We start from the raw sequence: 27,890 nt of genomic DNA, 5'->3' as shown, positions 1-27,890 counted from the left end.
TCTTTGAGAGAGTAAGAGAACAAGATAGATTGAGAAAGAAAAACCTCAACACGCGTATCTTTTTCATTCTATTTTGTATCTGAAAAATACAAATAGCGAGGAAGAGTGGTGGGGGGATGGCTTTATTTTTGTTTATAGACATACAAAGCATGCACAAACATGATTCAAACTGCTTCAAAATAGGAAAATATAATAAAAATGTAGAATTCCCATGCCGAATTTTAGATATATGAAATATGTATATATATTATTGACATGTAATAGTTCAACGACTACATTATTTTATTTCATTAGGAATATTATTCTCATATAAATACATAAATTGTTATATGGGCATAATTGTTTTCTTTTTTTATTCTTTGTGAAATTAAAACAAACCAATGGTCCTAAATTTTCAAAAAAAAAAAACATTTTGTTTAACATTAAAAAAATATGATCTTTGTTTCATTGAAACCTAGCGTCGACTTTTTACCTTAATTTCATCCGCTTAAAAACAACCACGAAATTAACACCTCGAAGAGCAAATCTCAACTGTTTATAACGACGACGACATCGATTACTTATGTTATAACAATAACAGAGAAAGCAACATGTGTCATTTATCAGAGAATGAGTACAATATACATGTTGCCAGAGAGTGAGAGAATACAATAATCGAGAGAATGAGACAAACTTTGATTGCTTCTATTGGTATTACAATCATATGGTCTATCTCTTCGTGTACAGCATGGAAACACACCCCCTACACTCATGAAGAAGTTGCTTTATATTGCAAAACAGATGATTTCTATCTTTTCGCATGATCTATACACTTGTACGATAAAACTGGCTGTTTACTTTTTAAGAAAGGGAAATATGACATTACTTATGGGTCAAATATATATACATAAGTGTATGTTAATGTTAGTTTGTTTGAATTCGTCCATGGCCTATAGCATTTATATGTTTGCGTATTCTTCGTGCAATTTCTTACGTTAATACATGTATATGTAAACTTTTGATGAAACGGAAAACAAAAGAAACAAAAATCGATCTTTATTTGATGGCTTCCAAGGAAAGAGATAGATATACTAATATTTCTAAATTATAGTAGGGACGACCACATTTAGCCAAGTGGGCTTAACAGTAAACATAGATTTAATTCTATCTATGGTCTTTCGTTGTCTGGTTAAAAGTTTTCAATGAATGTGCGTTTGTGTGTGTGTTTACTCATCCATTTATGGGCGAGCAAGACAAAGGGGAAAAGGAAATCGAAACTTTGAAATGTGGTGGAGAAGCACTAAATTTTATGATGAAATTGTATATTTACTAAAATTGTTAATTATTGTAAAGGACGTGAATGTGCGTGAATAAAATCAAGATTTAATTCTTTCTGATATATTAACTGAATTTTATTTAGCAGTTGAACTATATGCTATTTATTAGTTTTTTTACCTTTGCTCTTTCCCGGTTGGAAAATGTAGTGAGTCTCGTGAATCGTGCGTGAGCGTGAGTCGTTAAAAGTAGCTCGTGCGTGAGTACGGGTTTTCATTTCGTGAACATGCGTGAGTGGCTACCAAACGTATCGTGCGTGAGCGCGCATGCACCCAGAGAAGGAATATGATCACCTTAAACATGTTTCAAGAGCAATATATTATTTTTGGATGGTGACCATGTAACATGTTTGTCGCAAAAAAGTTGTTTTCTCGGCAAACATAATATGCCTTCCGAAAACAGATACATAATTTCCGAGATAATAACATGGTTGCATCGAACATGTTACATGGTCACCATCCAAAAATAACATTTTACTCTTGAAACATGTTTGAGGTGATCATATTCCTTCTCTGGGTGTGAATAAACATTTTACTTTGTATGTTGTGGAATATGCCCTTTAGTCTCTTTTCATGTAATTAATTATGTACCTTGCAATTATTTAGCAAATATAGAAAATCGTCGTATTTTTCAATTAATCCTTTTTGATAAATGTATAAAGTGGTAACCTATCAGATAATTCTAACATCGAAAATATCTGACGCTGCAGGGAGCGATGAGAATGCTTTCACATAAATTAGTGACAATAATATTGTCATCATGCATAGGGATGCATGCAATACTTCGGGCGAACAAAAAAAATTATATGTAAAGGTGGGTATTAAGTTCGAGTTTAGCCGCTAAAAACGTAATTTTTTCACGATTACTTTTCTTTAATAATCCATTTTAAGGAATACAAACTTTGTGAAAATTTGCTTTGGACTTTTCCCCCATCAAGTTATAATAAAATTTGCAACAAATACGTATAATTTCATGCATTTTTCTTACTGATTTAGTTTTCACTTTAGCGATTTTAGCGGCTAAACTCGAACTTAATACTCACGTTAACTCGAAATTTGTTTCACAATTTTTGGTTAATATTGAAAAATTATTTTCTTTTTACACTTTATTTCACTTTTGATTATAGCTAAGATTTTTAATCGAGATAATATAAAGATCTTTTTAGCTATTTTCAAATATATTTATTCTCTAGAACACTCACACAATAAAAATATGATATTGTCTTTATTAGTTATTAAAACACTCAATCAAGCAACACCGATCTTTATAGCTGGGCAGTCGGAATACGTCTGTTGTCGGAATACGATCAGTGATGCATCAAAAACAAAAGGGTTTACTACAAATTCATCCTCTTGTAAGGTTAACTACACGAACATACTGCCTCGATTAATGATAAAAACACCAAACGTCCAGCGTTGCCAATTTGGTTTTTCTCCACTAGTTCTGAAGTCGTTTAGCGGAAAAAATGAATTTAGCTTAAGCTTTTTTCTGGCTTTCTCATGACCCTTTATAGCGGGATTTTCTAAGTGGTGAAACGCCATTCGGACTCGGGTATAACTACAAAAGAAGGTCACTTGCCATTGAGCTTTAAGTCCAGTACTATGTTCGGGTTTTGAGTTGAAAATCACTTTATTTTCGCGAGTATTTTTTCTAAACTAATGAAAATTATACATGAAAACAAACCTATTCCTGTTAAATTTTGACTACGACAAAGAAAGTGCGTATCAATGGAGCTAAATTGTCTGCTTTAAATTAAGCTATTTTAACAAAGTAACCGCGAAAATTTCAACGCGAAAAGGGAACATTGTACCGGCCTTAACATAGAATCGGACAGCACTCAGTGATAAGAGAGAAGTTCATCACTTTGGTATCACAATGGACTGAATAGTCTAAGCGAGCCTGAAATATCGGCCTGCCACTCTAGGTTAGGTTAGGTTAGGTGGCAGGCCGATGTATCAGGCACACTTAGACTATTCAGTCCATTGTGATACCGCATTGGTGAACTTCCCTCTTATCACTGAGTGCTGCCCGATTCCATGTTAAGCTCAATGACATGGGACCTCCTTTTTATAGCCGAGTCCGAACGTCGTTCCACATTGCAGTGAAAACACTTAGAGAAGTTTTGAACCCCCTCAGAAATGTCACCAGCATTTCTGAGGTGGGATAATCCACCGCTGAAAAACTTTTTGGTGTTCCTGTTAAATTTTGACTACGACAAAGAAAGTGCGTATCAATGGAGCTAAATTGTCTGCTTTAAATTAAGCTATTTTAACAAAGTAACCGCGAAAATTTCAACGCGAAAAGGGAACATTGTACCGGCCTTAACATAGAATCGGACAGCACTCAGTGATAAGAGAGAAGTTCATCACTTTGGTATCACAATGGACTGAATAGTCTAAGCGAGCCTGAAATATCGGCCTGCCACTCTAGGTTAGGTTAGGTTAGGTGGCAGCCCGATGTATCAGGCACACTTAGACTATTCAGTCCATTGTGATACCACATTGGTGAACTTCTCTCTTATCACTGAGTGTGCCCGATTCCATGTTAAGCTCAATGACAAGGGACCTTCTTTTTATAGCCGAGTCCGAACGGCGTTCCACATTGCAGTGAAACCACTTAGAGAAGCTTTGAAACCCTCAGAAATGTCACCAGCATTACTGAGGTGGGATAATCCACCGCTGAAAAAACTTTTAGGTGTTCGGTCGAAGCAGGAATCGAACCCACGACCTTGTGTATGTAAGGCGGGCATGCTAACCATTGCACCACGGTGGCTCCCTGCGCCTGCCACTCTAACTAACCTATCCAAACCTTTGCTAATATTACCAACAATGTTCGTGATTACCAAATCGCCATTAACTCATAAACCAAATAAAACAATAAACATGCTCATATATTCTACTACACTTCTAATAGACCTCGACTGAAGCATCGGCTTCGGCCACGAATCGGTCTTCGGCCTTGAGTTAAAGGTGGGTTTTAAGTACAATCACACTCACGTACATTCACGAAATGAAAATCAGAACTCACGCGCAAACTACTTTTAAAGACTCACGTTCACGCATGATTCACAACAATTCACATGATTTACTACAAATTCACGAGACTCACGATATTTTCCAAATCAGCAAAAGTAACAAAATTCAAAAATAGAATGTAGTAGTTCGAGAGCCAAATTAATTTCAGTTAACATACAAGTGTGAATTAAATCTTGATTATTTTCGTGAGCGTGATTTTGCAGAAATTTTATTCACGCGAATTTCGTGCCACGCGCACACCTCTAGTTTTAAGTCCGAATTTAAGGTGAGTACTAAGTTCGATTTTAGCCGCTAAAATCAAAAATAAATCAGTAAATAGATATAAAAGTATACCTCTTTAATGCAAATTTTATAATAACTTGATGGGGAATAGCCCTAAGAAACTTTTTACAAAGTTTATATTCTTAAAAATCGTGTATTAAAGAAAAGTAATCGTGAAAAATGCAAATTTTAACTTAATACCCCATACTTAATACCCATCTTTAAGGCCAGTATTAAGTTGGCATTATCGCGCTAAATTGGTCATTTTTTCACGGTTACGTTTCTTTAATAATTCATTTCACCGAAAATAAACATTTTCAATTTCTGAATGGGATCATTCTCCATCAATTTATAATAAAATTTGCAACAAGAAGATATAATTTTATTCTATTTTTTCAGATTTAGTTTTAATTTCAGCGGCTAAACTCGAACTTAGTACCCACCTTTAAGGTGGGTTAAAGTTCAAGTTTAGCCGCGAAAATCGCTAAAGTGAAAACTAAATCAGTAAAAAAGGCATAAAATTATAGATATTTGTTACAAATTTTATTATAACTTGATGGGGAATAGCCCAAAACAAACCATTTTCACAAAGTTTGTTTTCCTTAAAGTGGATTAATTAAGAAAAGTAATCGTGAAAAAATGGCGATTTTAGCGGCTAAACTCGAACTTAATACCCACCTTTAGCCGCAATTTTTTCACGATTACTTTTCTTTAATAATCCATATTAAAAATATACACTTCATAAAAAGTTGCTTTGGGCTATTCCCCATCAAGTTATAATAAAATTTGCATTAAAAATTTATAATTTTATACTTTTTTACTGACTTATTGCTGATATTGGCGGCTAAATTCGAACTTAGTACCCACATTAATATGCATTTTAAGTGAAATAAAGCTTTTATTATTTTTTTTTCTATTTAAATTAAATATGCGCTTTTTGGTACAAAAAAATTAAATGGTGTATTAAAGAGAAGTTATCCTTAAAAATGGCGATTTAGTGGCTAAACTCGAACTTAATACCCATCTTTAAGCTGTAAAATTTCCATTTGCTAAATATAAATTTCATTAGAAATGGGTTTCCGTGCATACATTTTTCAATTCTTTAACAGAGAATGAAGCCGACCCATTTTTGTCGGCGGCGGCTAACACTAAATTTTTGCCTCCGGCGGCGGCGGCTTGACGGCTAAGCCGATAAAAAATTGTCTGTTCGGCGGAGCAAAATTATCTATTATAAAATCAATTTGAAGTTTTCCCAATTGTAATGTGATTAGTTGTACAACCAATCTTACAATCAAATTTACATTTCATTCAAATTTTTTGAGCTAAATTTTTGTAAAACTATTATAGCAACTTGATACTAATTGATTAAAAGTGGAAAGTTCAAAATTTTGGCAAAAACTATAACAAATATTATTAAATTTTTCTGATATAAATCAATATTTTAGATTAATTGGCGGCTAAATTTGAGTCGAGATGAGTCGACATATTCGGCGGCGGCGTCGACTGCTAAAAACGGGTCGGCGACGGCTAAAATCGGCGGCGCGACTCGGCGGCTTCATTCTCTGTTCTTTAATGTATGCCTACACTCATTGTTGTTAGGATGTTGTGAATAACAGAGAGATAAACAAACTAATAACAAATTTTTAGCCAATGAAACATGTCTCTAAAAAAAACTATCATTCAGTTTATTTCGAAAAACTATCATTCAGTTCATTTCATTGTACCTTATTCGGAATCGCACAAGATCCGGATTATAAGTTAGGCGCCAGACGTTTTGGCGATAAAGTTGTATCATTATTAGTCAATGATGAAAGTATTACAGGTAATACACCACATACCGGATATGTAAATTCAAAATAAAATAATCTGCCTTTTATCAAAAATTGGTAGTAAATAAGCAATTAAAATTGCGTCCATAAAAATGTAACGAAAATGTTCTTTTTAGATCCAGATCAGAAGCAATGAATTCTATACGGGCTTGTCACAGGCTTGAAGTAAGTAATTTCTTCAGGTGCTATGTTATTTCAATATTTCGGATTTTATTTCAAAAAATAGAAAAATGGGAACAAAATAAAACATTTTCGATTTTATTTGCTACGAAAAAAACGTTCTGCTGTATGTTGGCACATATTTCACCCGAGATTCCAAGTCCTCGAGGATATGAGACGCTTTTCGAGACATAATTAGACGAATTAGTGTACCTTAGTACATGTGCTGATAAAATGGCTTATTTTATCATTACTGATTTTCTTTGCTTAAATGTCGTAAAAGAAATTGTTTTTATATATTTCCTCAAAAGAATATTTCGTGAAGTTAAAAATTAACGCACGCAAGACATATATGATAAGGTATTTTCGTGGTCATATCGCCATTTTTTGTCAGGTAAATAGAAACATTGTTCAACAAGTGACAAATGTAAAAAAGAGAAAGTACAAAGTTATGAATATTTGAATATGTATAACGACTCGGATCAATAATTGGAGGAATTCTTATTCCATCGATCATGAGGCCAATTTTTCTTTACACTTTTCTGTCATTATTTTAAAGCAATTTCCACATTTCAAAACTTTTGGTATAAACCACATATTTTTTTGTCGAATTTTTATATGTCAGAGTTGTCAGATAATCATTGGTGTAGCCACCTTCTAAGGGTTGAAAGGTACAATAGTGCGTTTTGTTAAAATATCTCAAAAATAAATCAAATGAGTAGTGTGAAAAACACAGATTATTAAATATTATCATAGTTTGAAGAAATACTACAACCTATTTAGTAGGGGAGACGGCAAACCCATGAAACAATCGACGCCAGTGTCATTAATAAAATGTATTTCAATATAAACTAACTTTGACTATCAAAATTCTGCCTGCAATGAAAAAATTGTTATCAGCTGATACCTTGAAAAAACCTTCCGAAATATGGCTTGGTACACAAGTTTTTCATTTCGTACATTTCTTTGGCATATTTTGTTCTTGTAATGAAAATTGTTTTGTCGGTTAAGTCCAAGTAAAAATTGCAATCCAATCTTAGCAATATTTTTTAAAGAATGAGTAAGCATGTTGTTTTGAGAGAAAATTGAAGGTTTTGTAGATTTTTATTTGGTATTCACTAAACAATCAACTCAAAGAGAGAATGTATAGCGAAATGTGTTGCAGATACTATATTGCGCCTTTTTGAAATGTGTCTCGATACACTTTTGAGTATACAAAATGTTTTGTCAAATCGACAGCGAGTTGTTGTCAATGTTGCTAAGGGAGAGAAGAGTGTTCACAGCAGTGCTGCCGCTAGTGAAAAAATGAGTGAAGTAGATTTTGGAAAAAAGTGGAGTAGATTGAATAAAATTGAAGTAGCATACATTTTTGAAAACAAAACAATAGAATTCATTTTATTATACCCTCCACCATAGGATGGGGGTATATTAACTTTGCCATTCCGTTTGTAACACATCGAAATATTGCTCTAAGACCCCAGTGGTGAAATTCTGAGTCGATCTGAGCATGTCGGCCCGTCCGTCCGTCTGTTGAAATCACGCAAACTTCCGAACGAAAGAAGCTATCGACTTGAAACTTGGCACAAGTAGTTGTTATTGATTTAGGTCAGATGGTATTGCAAATGGGCCGTAGCGGTCCACTTTTACGTATAGCCCCCATATAAACGGACTCCCAAATTTGGCTTGCGGGGAAATTTGGTACATGGTTTGAGCATGTGATCTCTAATAACCATGCAAAAATTGGTCCACATCGGTCCATAATTATATATAGCCCCCATATAAACTGATCCCCAGATTTGACCTCCGGAGCCTCTGAGAAACAAATTTCATTCGATCCGGCTGAAATTTGGTACATGGTGTAAAAAATAAAAATTTGAAGCAGAACAAAAAAATGAAGCAGATTTTTGGAAGGAGTGACGAAATAAATTTTGTGAAAATGAAGCAAAATACTTCGATTGAAGTAGTAGCGGCAGCACTGGTTCACAGCACCTTTAGTAAGATATACATTTAAACATTGATGTTGCAAAGTAAACACGAAATAAAATCATATGATTTTTGAAACATGTTGCGATATCTTCTCTTGCTTGAGTTAATAAAAAGAAATAAATTCATATGATTTAGAAACATGTTGAGGTATGTTCTCTCGCTTGAGGTAGGCTGTTTGGCTAGCTGGAATATTGGGAGAATTCACAAATGGTTTAGTGTCTTTGTGTTTGTGGGAGAAAACAAAATAAAGTGGGCATGTAAGCCGGCAACGTTATGAATTTCACAACAAAGTTCATGAGCAAAAACAATATAAGAGGAAGATAGGAAAATAGAAAACCATTGACAACTTTCGATACATATTTTAGTCGCTTACGATTTGTTTGTTTCACTAAGAATCAGAAGAGATTAATGGCATAGAAAAATTTTTCAAATCATTGTACATTGTACGAATACACAAAAAAAAAAATTGTTTGAATATTGTGTCACTCACGAAAAATGTTTATTAATTGTTTAGAAATAAATTTTGGCTGAAAAATGTGTGCAAAATTTTTAACAATAACAAAATGTACACAAAAGTCACACTATGTTTTGACAATATGCTGAGCCGTTGAAATACACCTGATGAATTAAGGCTACCATATAAATAATTGTACCATGGTTTAAATATTCATTATAATTTATCGGGCGATACATATTATTAGAATTATAGGCATTTTTATTATTTTCCTACTTAGCATCTAAATTTGAGCCGATTTTGACCAAATGTGCATGTAAATCAGAGTAAGATATGAATCTGATCTGAACCAATTTTGGCTGATATTTTTGCGCCAATATATGAAATTTGGGGAAGATCTGTTGATAAACACGTCAATTATGACCAGATCGGTGACAAATATTTATGGACACGAGATCATGGGTTCGAGCAAATATCAAAAAATATTTCAGCAGAGGATTATTCCCTTTCAGTAATTATGGCTACATTACTGAGAGTTTCGAAGAGCTTCTCGAAGTGGTTCCACTATAAAAAAGGTGGTATCACAATGGACTGAATAGTCTATGTGAGCTTAAAAAACAACTTCATGCCGAATCTTATGTACCCACCGCCATGGATTGCGGAAAAATTTCTACTAAAGACTGTCATCTACAATCGTATTACTTGGGTTAAATACCTATATAAGCCAATTCAATTCTTGATCGGTTTATATAAAGGAGTCTATAAATAATTTTGATCCAAGTTTCTCACGGTAATTAGATGTCCAAATTTCAACAGGATCGAATGAAATTTGTTCTTCCATGAGGCTCCAAAAATCCAATTTGTGCATCAATCTTTAAGGGGGCTATATGACATTTGACATTGACTGACATTGCGTAAATTTCTATCAGATCGGATGTAATGTGCACCTGCGGGAAGCACAGGAAATCAAGTAAACTGATAGTTTATATGGGGGCTATATATAATTATTTTGTGAAAGTTTTGTTTTGTCAAACAAAAAATGTTGTCAAAATTTTATTTCCGAAGAAAATATTGTCAAAATATATATTTCTACAGAAAATTTTGTCAAAATTTTATTTCTATAGAAAATGTTGTAAAAATTTTATTTATATAGAAAATTTAGTGAAAATTTTATTTCTATAGAAAATGTTGTCAAAATTTTATTTCTATAGAAAATTGTCAAAATTTTAGTTCTATAGAAGATTTTGTCAAAATTTTAGTTCTATAGAAAATTTTATCAACGTTTCATTTCTATAGAAAATTTTGTCAAACTTTTATTTCTATAGAACATTTGTGAAGTACCTCTGAATTGGAGAAAAATAGTTTGCAAAATATACCAAAACATCAAGAATTCTACCATTTCATCCAAACTGTAAAAAATCTACCATTTTTGGTGGAATTCTACCAACAGTGGCAACCGTACATCACGGACCAATTTTAAACAGGATGGGATGAAATTTTAACCTTCAAGAAGCTCTGGAAATCACATTTGGGGATCGGTTTATACGGAGGCTATATATAATTGTGAACCGATATGATCTAATTTTTGTATAGTTGTTAGAAGCCCTATACTAACACCACGGACCAATTTTAAACAGGATCGGATGAAATTTTAACCTTCAAGAAGCTCTGGAAATCACATCTGGGGATCGGTTTATAGGGAGGCTATGTATAATTGTGAACCGATATGATCTAATTTTTGTATAGTTGTTAGAAGCCCTATACTAACACCACGTATCAATTTGCACCTCCAAGAGATTCCGCAAAATCTGGGGATCGGTTTACATGCAGACAAAGAAGGTTAGGTTAGGTTAGGTTATGTGGCAGCCCGATGTATCAGGCTCACTTAGACTATTCAGTCCATTGCTGCCCGATTCCATGTTAAGCTCAATGACAAGGGACCTCCTTTTTATAGCCGAGTCCGAACGGCGTTCCACATTCCAGTGAAACCACTTAGAGAAGCTTTGAAACCCTCAGAAATGTCACCAGCATTACTGAGGTGGGATAATCCACCGCTGAAAAACTTTTTTTTGGTGTTCGGTCGTAGCAGGAATCGAACCCACGACCTTGTGTATGCAAGGCGGGCATGCGAACCATTGCACCACGGTGGCTCCTATACAAAGAAAATTTCATTATTTCAAATGTTATCATTAAAATTGAGCCAACGAAATTTTTTCATTGATATAACGAAATATTTTCATTAATACAATGAAAAAATTCGTTAATAGTACGAAACGTGTCGTTGATTAACAGAAAATTCATCATAATAACGATTTCGTTGTATTAACGAATTCGTTTCTTTGGCTCACTTTTAATGACACATTTCGTTAATAAAACGAAACTTTTTCTATTGGTGTGGGTGCTATATATAATTATGGAACGATTTGGACCATTTTTTGCATGGTTTTTAAAGGACATATAGTGACATCACGACCTAAATTTCAACGGGATCGTATGAAATTTGCTCCTCCAAGAGCCTCCGCAAAGCAAATCTGAGAATCGGTTTATATGTCCTATGGTGGAGGGTATTATAATGGGCTGTCTCTAGACCTAGCCTAATCTAACCCGATTGGTGAATTAAGCATAAAATGTAAGATCACAGGACTGGTGCATAGTCAATTTTAAAATACATATTGGTTCTTGAGTATCGGCTTCAAATAGATAATTTTGTTAATTTCAGTTCTATTTTTAGGGCAACTGCATAGGTTAAGAGCCATTGCCTTATTTTATTTGTGAAGTTTTGTAAAACTACAAATCGGCACTAAATCTGATATGAATCAAATTTTGTACTATAAAAATATACTAAAAAACGTACATTTTGTACCTTTTCATCAACATATAATTTTTGTTTTGTTTGTTTTGGAATATAGTAACATAACTTATGGGTAAAAAAAGTGTATTTTTACATTTTTTTTTTTCAAACACTGAAAATATGAGAAAATGTTTATGTATGTGTAAATGTTGTAATAGTATAATAATATGTAATAATTCATAAATGTATAGTATGTTATGTATGGTACTTATTAGTAATGTTCGAAGAGATATGGATAAGTAAAACACTTTGCCTTTGTTTCGTCATGGGCCCGAAAGCCTCATTTCTCTACTGTACATTTCATATCGTTTTTTTACCTTGGCACCAAATGCTTTGTGGTGATAATGAGAAATTGTCCACTTCTTATTCACCTTCTTCTCTTTATCTTCAACATCAGCATTATTCTCTCGACCACTTCATTCATACCATTAAACCATTTGGTTTTTTAGTTCAAATGGGCCAACGATATTCCGTTCCGTGGGTTTTCACTTGATGAATGGGTCATTGCACTGTGATATTTTATGTGATTGTTACCTTTCGATCGAAGGTTAATGTAACTCGCATTTGTAAAAGTTTTGCAGTATCAGTATCAGGTGGATGTTCGTATAAAAGTTCGGTTTTGGGATCATCAAAAGGAATGTGTATAAAGTCGATAGAGCTCAATTATAAAAATTACAAATCTTAATGTATTTTGGAAGTACACTGAAAAAATATTGTCGTGAGGCCAAAGATTTCATGTCCTTAAAATATGAATATGAATTTTGCTTAACATAGAAGACGCATTTCTCTAATATAAAGTTTTTTTTTCCATGTCCAAAAGTCGATAAACTTTACAATGAAGTCGTATTATCCTTATAATTAAATGAATCGACTTAAAAATGGGTATCATAACATGAAAGATATTTTCTAAGGTCAACTTGACTTTAATAATTCAGAAAAATTCTTTAAAATTAATGAAATTGTCTTTAAATTTGTTGTCTTTTTGCATCTTGACTACAAAGCAAAAAAGTGTTAAAAAAAGGACATTTTTTAGACTTTTTTTCTTGAAACATAGCATAATTTCTACTGGAAGTCGAGTTACATTTGGAAATTAAAGTTGTCGTTTTTAAAGAATCCATTTTGGATCCATTTATTGTTTTAGTATTGATTTTTCTATGTAAGTCATCGTTTTGTACATAGAACAAATTAAACTGTTCTATGGGGATAATTAACTACATCGTGCGAAAATTTAACTAAAATATATTCGATTTTTTCGATTTCAAAAAAAAAAAAAAAACCGACAATTTACTGATATTTGTGAATTATTAATTACCAATTACGAAACTTTCATTCCCATATAATCAATTATGAACTAAAAATAAAAAATAATTATTAGGGCCATGTAAACCAAACCGTAGTTCATGTTTACTATTTTTGAGAAGTGTACGAAAATCTTATTTTCCTTTAGTTAGCATTGTACTTATTTGTACGGTCATGTTTAGTTCATAAGACATGCTTGGAATAAAGAAAATATCAAAAGGCTGGAAAAGTTGCCTTAAAACAAAATTGAAAATAAACTAAAACCAAATAAATTTTATCCAATAAAAATAAGTTAATTTTAGCATCTTTTTAATAACTTGTTTTTATTTTTCTGTGTATTATTAAAGATGTGCTACATGTTCATTGACTTGATATTCCAATTTTGTCTACAAGACTGCTACTTTTACTAACGTAAACAGACATGCACTAAAACAAAGCATGCCCGGTTCCAAAGATTTTGCATTTACTCTAATGATTTGGGTATTGAATCCGAGCCAAAGAAGCGGAGAATTGAAGTTAGGATTCTAGGAAACAAATTTTTATTCATCGAATTTTTCACTTTTTTTCTTCATCCGCTACCAAAGTCATTTAAAAACGTGTTAACGATAACTCCAATTTCCACAATCAGGCTCAAGTAGATATGCTATGTTTCATGTAAAAATCGTCTTCAAAATAAAGTGTTGACAAATATATCTTATTTTTGAACGTTTTTTTGTTTGTTGTCAAGATTCAAAAAGTCACAAATTTTAAAGACAATTTCATTCAATTTTGAAGAATTTTTCACAATAATTATAGACAAGTTGACCTTAGTCAAACAAAATTCTCTTTCATATTAAGATACCCATTTTTAAGTCAAGTCACTTAATTATAAGATTTTAATGAAAAGTTTCCAAACTTTTGGACAAGGAAAAAAACTATATCAGAGAAATGTGTATTCTAAGCTAAGCAAAAAACGCATTAGTACTTTAAAGACATGACAATTTTTTTTTTTCAGTGTACAGACCTTATTTATCGAAATGTCAATTTTCTTTTTTATTAGCCATGCGACATTAAAAAAAATAATAGTAATAATATTAAAAAAAAAAAAAAAACAATATTCTTTTTTGAAAATTGTTTATTTATAATAGGGCTCTTGTCTGTTAGCACTGGATGCAACATTTGTATGGACTATCACAAAATCTAGGGTATCCAGAAGACAGCCCTAATATAGATATAAAAAAATGAGTCATGTGATATTCAATATTTTGTGCTACATTCTTCGTGGTGAAAGAAATGTTTTGTATTAAAAAATACATTTTCTTAAGAAAGCACTTTTTAAAAGAAATTTATATCGTATTTTGAAAATTGTTTACCTATAAGGTAGAAATAAAATAAAAATAATATCCTATGTTTCTGAATTCTTCATTTTATGTATTAATTAAAAAACACAAAAATTATCTCATATTTGGCAAAATTTAACTAGAAATTGATTTTTATGAAGTAAAATAAGGATAAATCGGCTATATAAATATTCGTTGGCTTTTTTCTGTGAGTATTGACATAGTCCCAATTGGCATTGCGTAATTATCCCATTTAATACAAAATGAGAGATTCGCATAGACGTTCGGTGTCTTATAAAGCCTTCATATTTGGTCTCTTAATCGAGCAGAGGTAACCTTGTTACTTAAATACATCTGATGTTCTACACGTATTAAACCCAAATATTAGAATCGTATTTGAATTCAACAATGTTTAAAATTATATTCTATGAAAGCTTGTGGAATTCAAATACCATGAGGTTTTGTATTATTTATTTTTGAAAAAAAAAAAAATTGAAATTTATCACAAACTTTATTACACATTCCTTGGATGTGGCTTATTTTCAAGTTTAGTATCCGTCGAGTATATCGAGTGTAAGTTTCTGGTCTTGTTCGTTCATGATTCGTATGAGTATCGGTTGTGTTTCGTTTCCAAAACACTTGATTTTTATTTTAAACACATAACCATGACCAGGACGACTCTTTTATAGCGGTATTCGATAACAATAAACACCTCCTTTTCGGGGGAGGAAGGGGATGTTATGTAAACAAAATCGCTTGGCAGAGTGACCAACCATGTACATACACAGTACTCACCATCTATGAATACCGGAACATTTATCTCTTCAACTGTAGCAGTAGGCGGCATTGCTCCACTCATATCCGCTGATGTAGGGCACATATCGGCACCTGTCAACTCTATGCCGGCCATCGATGCCAATGTCGACGATGGTTTCTGCCTTACTGTATTCACTTGTATTGGTGTCTTGACGCTTTGCTTGGTATTCGTTTGAGGATATTGGATTATCTCTTGTTTGATTATTAAAGATTCGTTCGACTTGAGCTCGGATTTGGTCGTTTGTAGCAACGACGGAGCAATAATCTGTTTTAGATCCCTTAGGGGTTGCGATTGATCTGGGGTTTTCGTGATCTCTCGACTCGTTTGGAGTTTCAATGGATTTATCTTTACGCTGTTTTGAGACTTGGTCAAAAAGGGTATTTTTATTATCCTTGGGGCTATCTTCGGACCGTTTTTCTCTTCTAAGGATTGGGGGACAGTCACCAGATTCAAATCTTTTTGATGGACTATTGGTGATATAACTTTCCGAACCAGTGGCGTTTTTGAAGGCTTGGTAAGCAAAAATATTCTTGGTCTCGAAGATTGTCTTGGTATCTTCAACACTGTTGTCCGATTCGGGCAATTCAATGATTGCTGATTCGCAAACGACGTTGTTGGCTTGTTGGGCTCCGTACAATTTAGTATGGGAGAATTTCGATTCGACATCTGTGGTATTGTCGTTACGGTAGTATTCGGGGGATATTGAGTCTGCAACGGGTAGTGTGGTTCCTGTATCATCAATATTATACTTTCCGGACTTTCTGTACTCGTAGTTATGGTTATTGTTTGGACCGTTTGTTTGGACAAGTGGTCGGATTCCCGTCTTAACGATATAATAGACGGGGATTGTTGCAAGTTTATTGCTGCACTGACTGTATGCTTGCTGTTCGTGGTTGTTGTTGGTGGTATTGGCTTGGGGCCGTGATTGGCTAGATTGGACTTCGACGCTGAATGCCATTTTGATCTTGGCTATAAAACGGACCGGAAATTCAAGTATACCAAAAAAAGAACCAAATTTCGTTGGTGGACAAACGGACAACGGATATTTTTTCGATTGTTTTTATAAAACCCAAATATTGATTATATTTTCGTTTTCCAATACAATACAGTTAATTTTATATAGCGTCATTTCAACATTAGGCATTTGTGCAAATTTTCATTTTGGCAGATGTTGACAGGTATTGTTTTAATTCATACAAATGAATTATTTTCAGAGGGTTTTTTTGTTAGTCAAGAGGAACAAAAAAAAATTACAGTTGATATATAGAGTGGAGCAATAGCGTTTTGTATTTTTTTAGTTTTTTTTTTTACGAAAATGAGGAAGAAAAAAATAAACAAAAAATGCAATTATTATTATATGTCCTTATGACCAAAGGATTTCAGTCAAAAAAAAAAAAATTACAAAAACTAAGTATAAACCAAAAATATGTATTTTTAAAAATTTAGTGCCAACAGATAATGGAATTTAATTTATGTGATGTTATATGTAAACAAAAGGTGGCAAGTAATATCAAGTCAAGGGGATCAATGGAAGTTTGGGGTTTACCAATGCATTTCTGTATTACTTGATATTACTTGCAATTTCACCGATTTATATAACAATATATTTTAAGGAAAATATTTGACTTTATTTTTGTTTTATTGCTTTTTTTGTTTCTTTTTGTTTTTTTCTTCTTTTTTGGGTTTGTGTTTTTCAAAATTTTTTCGTTTGGGGGGTTTAGTTTTTTTTTTATTGGGTTGCCTTTATATACAGGCTTTTTTGTATTTCATATTTTCGATTTTTTCTTTCTTTTTTTATTTTGTGTATTCGATTCTTTTTCTTTTTTTCTTTTTTTTTTTGTTTCTTTCTTTTTTTTTGTTTCTTTTGTTTTTTTTTTCTTTTTTCTTATATTTTTTTTGTTTTTTTTTTTGTTTTCTTCTTGTTTTTTTTTTTACTTTTTTGTATATTTTTTCGTTTCCCCCTATTACATTTTTTTTTACTTTTTTGCGTTGAGTGTTTTTTATATATTTTTTGGTATTTTTTTTGTTTTGTTTCGTTTTATTATTTTCCCTAAAGCTCTGTAAAAAAAATATTTGGTGCTATGATTACATAATAATAATATCAGACGAATTTCCATAATTTTGTTTTGTTTTCTTTAAATACATATTATTTTCAATACTATATAAGGATATTTTTTAAATGATATTCATTTTTATACTTACTTTTAATTCACCGTTGGAAAGGAACAATGAAATTGTAAGGGAACCTCTAAACTTGCTCTTCAAAGAGTCTTAGATGCAACTTTCCCTCAAACTGTAAATATTACAAAAAACAAAAGGAAAAATAATTTTAATATTATTTAAAAAAACTAAAATACTCTGAAATAATTTATGCTACATATTAAAGTTCTAAACTTAAAATTATGTATTTATCTTGTATCGTTTCAGATAAATAAACTAAATAAAATAAAACAATAATTGCATGTACACTGAAAAAATTCCGTACTTAATCTAACGCTAAATATTTGTTTCCAGTTAAATTTTATTATTTTTTTTTCGAAATTTTCCACATCCTAATGAAATTTTCCTTTTGTTAAATATGTCTCAAATAGCTTATAAACTAAATGTGGGTATAAAAACCTAAAGCAAAAGAAAAATTTCCTACGAAATCCAAAAATAGTAGGAATAAGTACTACAGTATGTTTCAAATGGTCATGATTTGGCGCCAATGATTTTTTTTCTTTACTTATAGTTATTTTTTTTTCTATGAAAATTCGCGTGTTGTAGTTAAAAATTACACCAGGGCATTAAATGTTCCTGGTTTTAACAAAGTTTTGTGGAAATCTCAAAATATGGAGTATAATTTAGTTCAATTTTCGCACATGGTAGTTCATTCTTGCTATAAAACAGTTTAAATTTTTTCTGTGTATATACGTTGCGCTGCAGTTTTGTACAAGATATCAAGTTTTGAACGAAAAATATTTGATGCATTGATATGAAAAAAATTTGCTGTATGACGCTAGTTTTCGTTTTTTTTTTATATCGAACAAAGAAACAAAACAAATTTTATTTTTTAATGCTCTGTTAAGTTCACCGCGCACTTCTTATCGGCGAAGAAGTTCATTTTTGGCCCAATAGGTATGTAAATAAACAGAATTGTCGATTTTATAGTGAAGATCAGCCAGAAGCATTGCGAAAGATGCCTTGGTAGAAAAAGTCACAGTTTGTTGCGGTTTATGGACTGGCGGCGTCTTGCACGGTATTTCATCAGAGATGATGCCAATCGTATATCTAGCTTTTTTGCCCAAAATGCAAGAGCTTAACTTGCATGATGTGTGGTTTCAATAAGACGAGCTACATGATACATAGTACACGTAAAAATGGAGTTATTGAGACGCGGTTTCGGTGAACATTTTATTTCACGATCGGGACCGCCTTGATCCTGCGATTTAGCGCCTTTAGACTTTTTGTTTTGATATGATAAACATCATGTCTATACAGATAAACCCGCTTCGATTGGATGCATAGGTATACAACATTAAAGCATTCATTCCTGCGATACCAAGCGAAATTTTCAAAGAGTATACTAAAATTGGACTAAGAGGATGGACCATTTGAGGCGCAATGGTGGTCAATATTTGCATAAAAAAAATCTTCAAATACTGAATTATATGGAACGTACTATCGATTCAAATAAAGATTTCATAAATTTTTCTGAAATGTTTGTGTTTTTCCGATAGCTCTTAAAAAATCACCCTTTACTTTGTGACCAAATTCTATTATTTTATGTACATAATAATTTCCTTTTTTCCCGATTTCGTAACATTTTTGTTTGACTATGAATATGGTCTTTTGAACAGAGAGATTATTTTTATTGGCCATTACTTTCAATTGATGAAAATTGTCATGCAGAAGATGTTCCCGGTGTATATGAACACGACAATAATACTTCTTTGCTGAGCGTTTCCACTCTTATTTGAAGATGTAATACGTCAATGTCATTTTTTCTTTTTGTTCTTTTTTATAGTCCCTATACACCGAAAAAACTACACTGTTATATAGGAAGAATAAACTAACCAGTGTAAAAATTTAACTAAATTGTACTCCACATTTTGAGATTTCCACAACACTCAAAAAAAGTGAACTCCCTATTTCACTAAAGCCAATTTAACTTTATTTTAGTTCATGGAATTATTATATATGGAGAAAGTTTCCTTTACTCTAATAATTTTTTGCGTACGTTAGTTAAATGAACTAAAAAACGGGAAAAAAATTATACACAAATGAAGTAAAAAGTTTTACTAAATTCGTACTTCTCACAAAATAGTTCGTTATTTCTTTAAATTTGTACACCCTCAAAAAAAATCGCTTCTCTAACATATGTTCCAAACATATTTTGCAGGAAGCACATATATTATTGGATACTGCCGAAACATTAATATGTTCGTTTTATGTGAGCATATTATATGTTTGGAAGCATTTTGAGTCCAAAAATAGTATATGCTTGGGAGAAGTCCCCAAAGAAGATTGTGCTCATTCCCTCACATAATTTTCACTTCCACGAAATTTTTGAGTTCTTCGCATCTTTTTCTGTAATACAAATATGCTGTTTTTTTTTCAAATGTCTATTCTCTTGGTTCCGAATATTCATTCTAATATTCAAATTAAATAATATTTAGACTTAAGCATATTAAATTTTTGGCCTTATCATGAAACAGTTTTCCGAAACAACATACAAGCGGTTTCACAGAAATTGCTCTCATTTCATTCTCTCGCTGTGTTATGTTGATATCTTTTTATTTAACCCTCCCGGTTTCCATCTCTATTTCTTTCTCTATACTAACTCTCTCTCTGTCGCTCTCTGAATAAAGTATCCCAACATATATATGTTTACTTGAAATTTGTAAATTTATATATGTTTACATTCACACATATTATTTTTATGAAACATTCATGCCCCAAACATAATATATTCTAACATATTAACATATGTGTCCCAAACATTTTGTGTTAGTTTAGAAACATTACATGTTTGTACTTAAATGTATTGTGTTTAAAAATTGTGCCCGAAACACATTTTGTTTATATCGGAACATATGAAAAACATATTTTTCTAACAGTGTAAATTTTTCTACAAATGCGTCCATCATGAACTTCGTATGTCACTAAAGACATTCTTGTAATTTTGAACTGCAATTTTTTCTTTAAAACTACAAAATGTTCTTTAACAAGTGAACAAAATTAATTACGTCTAATAAATTTTCTTGAATTTATCGAAAAATATTTACTTACTTTTGTGATATCGGCGTGATGCCAACGTTTGTAATACTGTTTAGTTAAAATTTTCTTAAAATGTTAAAAATTTTCTAAAAGTAGCTAAATGTTTTCTTCCTGGTGCGTTCATTGTTTTTTCAGTGAAAGCATTGTGAAAACTTTAATGCCCTTTTGCACTTTTTTTGCACACGAAATTGCACCCTCTCATAGAAGAAAACATAACTAAAAGTAAAGAAGAAAATCAATGACGCCAAATCATAACCATTTTAACCATGCAGTAGTTCATTCTTACTACTTTTGGGTATTGTACGAAAATTTTCTTTTGCTTTAGTTCATATTGAACTTTTGTGTACAGTCATGAACTTTATACCCACGTTTAGTTCATAAAATTTTTAAGGCATACTTAAAAAGAGGAAAATATCACAAAATTTAATCAAAAACAAATGATTGGTTTGCTATAAAAATAAGCGTTAGTTAAACTACGGATTTTTTTTTTGTATATGCCAAATTAGCGTACAATCAATTTTGCGCATTTCAAAATATGTTAAGATATGTATAATTGTCTGTTACGCTGCTATCTCTACCCTTTCCCAGAAGAACATTATATTTATTATATTTTCGATAAAATCATTATCAAGTTGGTAACACGAACAAAATAAATTATTTGAAAAAAAAAACAAGTGACTTTCATGTGGCCATTTGAATGGCAAGATAACAAATATTAATAACAATTATAACAAAATGTATATTGCTGGCGAAAAGAAAAAGCTTTTGCTACTAATACAATTGAATTCCATTTGTTTTTATTAGTCGTTGTATTCGAAGCTTTTTTGCCGATTGAGGGAAAATCCCCGACAATTAAAATGGTTTGATGTTTTTGTGTGATGTGAAACAGGTAATTTAGAATAATAATAAAGTACAAAAATGCATACATATAAATAATAATTAATTTACATTGTCCGATTGTAGGGGAATGCTTTGATGAGCAAAATCTTGATAATTGCTATGAAATGTTTGCAATGGCTAAGTGAAATTCAATGGTCAGTTGCATTTGAGTGTATACACGATGGCGACGATTACCGTTGCATGTCAACACAAAATGGCGTCATATCATAATGTAGAACTCGCGCGCAAACCAAAAATTACACCAAAATAAGTAGATAAAAAAAAGCAATTGGATATTTGACGTACCAAGAACTTGTTCTAGTGTTCAATGTAGGTGTTCATGTACATATACAAAGTATACGTTCATTATTGATATATATAGGAATATAAAAACCAAGTACGCATATAAAGAGTATGCCAGATATAATGATTTTGGTATTGATTTTTAATCACCGTGCTTATATTTCTACTAAAGATTATTGAAGAAATCAATTATACTATATATGTTTTATAACTTGGATTTGCAATATATCTCAAAAAGTAAATGGAAATTCGGCTCACCAAGTAAGAATTTAAATTTAATGCCGTGTTGCTTCCCGAAATCGAAAGAAACTACGACTTTGACCTCTCAATGACGATCAAACTCTTTAATTTAAAAAAAATTGGATGTTGTTCCACAAACATTTCTTTTTAAGAACATTCCGGGATCACCCATCAATTCTTTTTAACTTCCAATGAAGTTCTTTTGTACCAGTCTTATAAAATAGGCTATTTGGTGGTTAAGGTCGAAATTTAAATTTTGAACAAATAAATAGCACAAAAGAGAAAAGAAAATTAACAAAAAAAAGTAAAAACAAACAATAAAAATAAAAGTTCACCTCCGTGGGGATTTGAACCTGTGCCTATTTCTACAAAAATATACGTCGAGAAAAAAAAAAAAAAAACTACATATAAGTGGTGTACAACATAAATCTTTTGAAAAAATATTTGTTAAAAAATGCCATTGGTGAGATTTGAACTTGGATTGTTTTATTTTTCCGTTTATACTACTAAAAAACATCTCGAGAAGTAGTTAGAATGTTATGCCTTGGTGTCATATTATTGTTTCAAAGCTTCTCTAAGTGGTTTCACTGCAATGTGGAACGCCGTTCGGACTCGGCTATAAAAAGGAGGTCCATTGTCATTGAGCTTAACATGGAATCGGGCAGCACTCAGTGATAAGAGAGAAGTTCACCAACGTGGTATCACAATGGACTGAATAGTCTAAGTGAGCCTGATACATCGGGCTGCCACATAACCTAACCTAACCTAACCTAACATTGTAAAAATTGGAATATAAAAGTGCAAAAAAAAAATATTGATAAAAATTACAAGTGAAATTTGTGAAAAAATTTTGTTTTTTTAAAATTCATTGGACATGATCCAAATGTGCACTACTTCCGAATCACATGTTGGGGATCCACTATTCTTAATATGAAATTTTTCTGCATACGGGCATACATTTTAAAACAATGTTATTAAATTAAGTACAATTTTAAGCGAAATAATATACATTTTAAAGACGAGCATGCTACACCAAGAAAGAACATTTTAAAAATAAAAAGTGAAATTGGTGAAAAAAAATAGTTTTTTATTTATTTATTTATTTTTTTGTATTCAAAGGCACAATTTCTAAGGGATCCGAAAACGAAGTAATTCTGTCCCATGACCAGCCCATGTAAAATTCATTGGAGATGATCCAAGTTTACACTACTTCCGGATTACAAGTTGGATATCCAAAACTACTCTTTTGGAAGCTCTTTTTTGGCTAGGAATTAATATGAACATTTTCTACATATGGGCATACATTTTAAAACAACGTTATTAAATTAAGTACAATTTTCCTTACTTCCAGAGGCATTCTTCTTAAACGAAAGAATATGCATTTTAAAGACGAGCATGCTACACCAAGAAAGAACAGTTTGCTTTTGCGAGGAACGAAATTTGACGTTTAAAAAGAAATAAAATACTAGAGATAATCGTTGGTCTTAACCCTCCAATGCCCAATCCCGCCTTTAGGCGTGCTTCGTTAATTCAGGAAGCTTTTAGTAAAACACACCTTAAGACAACAAAAATGGGTAAACTAAAAAGAAAACTTAGTCAAAACTATTCAAGAGGCTTTGCAGTATATACTGAATTTTACCGTATTAATTTTTCTTGTTTAGTTTTCTTGCTTTTGTGTCGTTGACATTTAATATTTAACCCGGGATGTACTAGCGTGACCATATGGTCACACACATTAGACCGTCACTAAATCTTCTCGTATTGATCACTGATAAAGATACCATTGACATTTCAAAATTCGAAAAAAATAATTACAGCACAATTCGTGTTAATCAGCTGGCAAAAATTGGGGCATTAGAGGGTTAAAGGAAATGTTTTAAACCAAAAGGGAATTTCGTTTAAATGTATGGTAACTAAAAAAATTATAAAAAAGTTCATTCAAAAATCTCTCTAACCACACAGATTTTTTTAGATTATGTCACAAAGTTAATTAAACCAATAAAACCCATTAATTTAAAAACATCAATCACGTATTAATCGCACATTTATTTAAAGAGTTCATAGCAGATTGATTAAAAAATTAATTGAGTTTTGTTTTCGAAAATTCAATTAATTCCTAAATTGATTTAATTAAAAATTTAATTGATCAATAACATTGAGAATTGAGTTCTCATTGATTTCTGATAGATTCAATAAATAAATCAATAGAGTTTAAATGCAATTAATATATTTATAATTAACAATTTTAATTATTTGCAAAAAATCATTAACTCTTTAACTGATACCTTTAAGTGTAATTGACTATATATAATTGCCAATAGAGAGGATTCAGAAATTACATAGATGTGCCCAAAATTTGAAATTTTGTTGACTTCATTTTTTTTTATTAAATTAATTTTATAATCAGATTTTCTTAACATGATTAAAAATGTTATTTGTGAAAACTAAATTTTTAATAGCTTTTTTTGTGTGCATTGTGTAAAACAAGGTTACATAACAAGAAAACAAACAAAAAAGAATACATAGATACAACAAAATCCAGTACATACTGTAAAATCACTTTTACAGTTTTAACTAAGCTTTGTGTTATTTTAAATAATTTTGTGGACTTTAGACGTGTTTCACTAAAATCTTTCCGTATTAATAAAGGTGGGCTTGGACATAGGGCAGAGGGTTAAATGGTCACAAGTAAATAATCTTTTGCAGTATAGATTTCCTAACATCAAATACTTTTTTATCGCAAGGCTTAACTACTTTGGTTGGGAATCAAAAGCAGAATCATTAAATAACAAAATTTGATGTCGAACTAAATATCATTTACAGTGTAGATGGGCATTGATCGCCGGCACTATTGTTTTTGCATTCCCCAATATATTTTCAACACCCTGTGTATTGTTTACTGAATTTTCTAGAAACTTGCCCAACAAATATGCCTGCCTCTCATCGTAAGCAAACCAAACATTTAATGTGTGTTCACACATCCATTCGACGTACTCTACAAACAAAAGTAACAACACTGTATGAAGTGATATGCATGTGTCCGTGCTTACAGGTAACTGGCCTGTGTATTTGTTGGTGCTTCGATCGATTTAAGTGAGATATCGTATAGATACCCATTCATAATCACTTTTAACTTATACCACATATGTATTTTTGCACATTTAAAGCGAAAATTAAAAAAATATATATTAATACAAATAAAAAACTTTCTGAAAAAGCAATTATCTTAGCTTTGTATGAATATTTAGCACGTAGATAAAACATATACATATCTGTATATAAAAAATTATCTTGACCTATTCAAACATGTTGTTGGGACTCCTTGTGTCACAGGCTTTATTAATTATAGGCATAAATAATTATTGATAAGGTCAAGAATGAAATAATGTAAGAAATTATTAGCTATTTATACCCGTTTTTTATTAAAACGTTTACAGCTCTAGGTCTTTTTTCTTATCTAATATAATCCTCTTGAGTGATTAACACACATTTAAATGAATGTCTTTTTTTAATGACAAATAGTTATATTTAGATGCCTTATCTAGACAGCATGAAGGAAAAAGAAAACTCATTACTTACATTTATGGATTATCAATCGCCTTTTGAGTAATTGAAATTTCCGTTGCAAAAAAAAAACAGCGACAACTGCGCTGTTCAAAATTTAATTGGCTAATTGGACTTTTGTAAAACTTCTCTCGTTGATCACTTTTTTTCTTATTGGGTACAACTGATTACTCCTCCTACTTCCAATAAACAATGTTTTGCTAAAATTTCTTTTTCTACGTTTTAATTTATTGCTGTTTTACTTTTCACTTCTTTATTGTTTTTTTTTTTTGGGTTTTCGATTCTTATCTCTTGGTTTTGAAACAATAAACCGGGGATATTGTTGTTTCTTTTATTCTTCTTTTTTTATTGTTATTATGAAGATTTCACTCAATTATACTATATATTACTTTATTTCCCCATGCAGGGATAAAATATGTTTCTGCTGTGCGCGGTGGTATTAAACGAAATGAATTTTAGTTAAGGAGTTCTTTTCTCGACGCGGTATAACACCGACAAAAATGAAAACACGTTTAGTTCGCTACGAATTTAGTTCTGTTGTGAAATTCATTTGAAAGCGTTAAAAAGCATAGTCATCCACTTTGTTGGTGCTATGTAGTGTGTGTGTGTATGAATGAAAGCTTTTCAATACCAATACTGTGTGGAATGTATCTGGTGGTTTGAATTCTATGTGAGATGAAGAGTGAGAGAAGATTAACTTAGTGCTGGCATTTAATAATGTACTTGTACCTCTTTGAATATACAGTAATCCCTCGATTTACGTTGTGATTGGTTCCGGAATTTGACGACGTTAATCGAAACGACGTAAACCGAATTAAAAATAGCTCATACTTACTCCTAAGTCCATTTATGTTGTATGTGCATGTAATACATAATAAAAAACTTCAAAAATAAAGGTAATTCAGTAATTTCGGTAAGAATTTCAGAAAAAAATGTTTAGACGTCATCATCGTTGATACTTATTTTACTTATGGAAGACGTTTCTGATGAAGTGGGCAAAAAAATCGACGATGTAAATCGAATGGGGACGTAAATCGAAGTTTGATGGAACAAAAACTTTTACGACGTAAATCGAAACAACGTAAACCGATACGACGTAAATCGAGGGATTACTGTACAATTGCAGAGATTTCAGTATGTGTACGCAGTAAATGAAAGAAATATGCTTTGTAACCATTAATTGCAAAGAGATATGCCCGCGTAATCTGTCCCGTAAATCAATATACATAGATTATATAGTAGACAACAGATATGAGAAAGTGAAAAAAATACCCTCTGGTGTTGGAAGTATCATTTTGCACAATGTAGTTGGTTCTTCACCAATAATTTTGTATACTAACTCCTTTCAGCACACAAAGTAATCGGAAGGGATGCCACGAAGTAATCTATTAAAAACCATTTAAGCATTCTGAGAGTACTGTAATTCAACGGTGAAAAATGGAAAACAAAACAAATTTGTCAGTCTTTCTCTAAGTTTTGTGGTATTCGGATCGTTTTTGTTTATTAAGTCGTTGAGTTTCATATATTATGGTAAGAATGTAAATTATTAGTTATATTAAAAAATTAGTAGTAAAGAATTATCATTTTTCTATTTTATATTTATTCCATTCCAGTGACGGACGCAAACCAATTCAACTTTAGATAAAGGGCCGCATTAAAATGATTTATGTGAAGGGGAACGCCTCGAAGAATATAAAAAAATTCAAATTTTATTACTAAACTGAATTTTAAAATGTGTGAAATTAATTATTAAATTTAAAATTTTTGTATAATTTTATTTTTATTAAATAAATAAAGACTTTATTAAAAACATTATTTTTCTGAGCGTTTTAAGTTATTTAAACATTTGACCATATCTGATTACAACGTACAAGTAATCGTTTAGGAACCATTGTTCAATGGTTTCGTTGTACTACCACAACACAAATAACTAAATAACTAGTTCTGAATCATTGTTGAATCAGTAATCGAAAAGGGGTCAATTCATACTCGCGTAGAACATGTCCATGTTAAATTCGCCACTCAAACCCATTGAGCGTAATCAGAAGTAGAGCTACTACACTTTACTCGGTGTGTGGCTACATTCTGGAACAAAACTAGTTCCTTGTACCAGCGGGTACAATTTTATTAAAAAAAAAAAACACACACACACAAATTATTGTTTATAAGAAACAACATTTCTTATAAGCATATGTACATTAGAAAATACGTATAAAATGCCATAACTTCATTCTGCCTTAAAATAAATATAAATCAAAAATTCGGTTTGTACTTTTAAAAAATTACTTAGTTCAATTAGTTATTATTTTATTTATTTATAC

At 31.5% G+C, this 27,890-nt stretch overlaps 1 protein-coding gene and 1 long non-coding RNA gene across 2 annotated transcripts in view; one reads left to right on the top strand and one right to left on the bottom strand.

Moving 5' to 3' along the window:
- Positions 1-25,126, bottom strand: part of Xrp1 — a 28,696-nt gene extending 3,570 nt beyond the window's left edge. Inside the window, exons 1-4 of the mRNA XM_075302369.1 lie at positions 25,063-25,126; positions 24,827-25,000; positions 24,736-24,755; positions 15,303-16,293 (exon numbers count right to left, since the gene is read on the bottom strand). Of these exons, the coding sequence (XP_075158484.1) occupies positions 15,303-16,293; positions 24,736-24,755; positions 24,827-25,000; positions 25,063-25,126 (1,249 nt within the window). The remainder of the gene's footprint in view (positions 1-15,302; positions 16,294-24,735; positions 24,756-24,826; positions 25,001-25,062) is intronic.
- A 537-nt stretch (positions 25,127-25,663) lies between these two features.
- LOC142221822 (uncharacterized) lies at positions 25,664-27,384 on the top strand. Its single transcript, XR_012718207.1, has 2 exons — positions 25,664-27,099; positions 27,183-27,384. It is a non-coding gene; the product is annotated as an uncharacterized LOC142221822 (long non-coding RNA).
- Positions 27,385-27,890: the final 506 nt, after the last annotated feature.

Source organism: Haematobia irritans, chromosome 1 (assembly GCF_050003625.1).
Source record: "Haematobia irritans isolate KBUSLIRL chromosome 1, ASM5000362v1, whole genome shotgun sequence".
Taxonomy (NCBI): domain Eukaryota; kingdom Metazoa; phylum Arthropoda; class Insecta; order Diptera; family Muscidae; genus Haematobia; species Haematobia irritans.
This window is presented reverse-complemented; position numbering and strand designations above follow the sequence as displayed.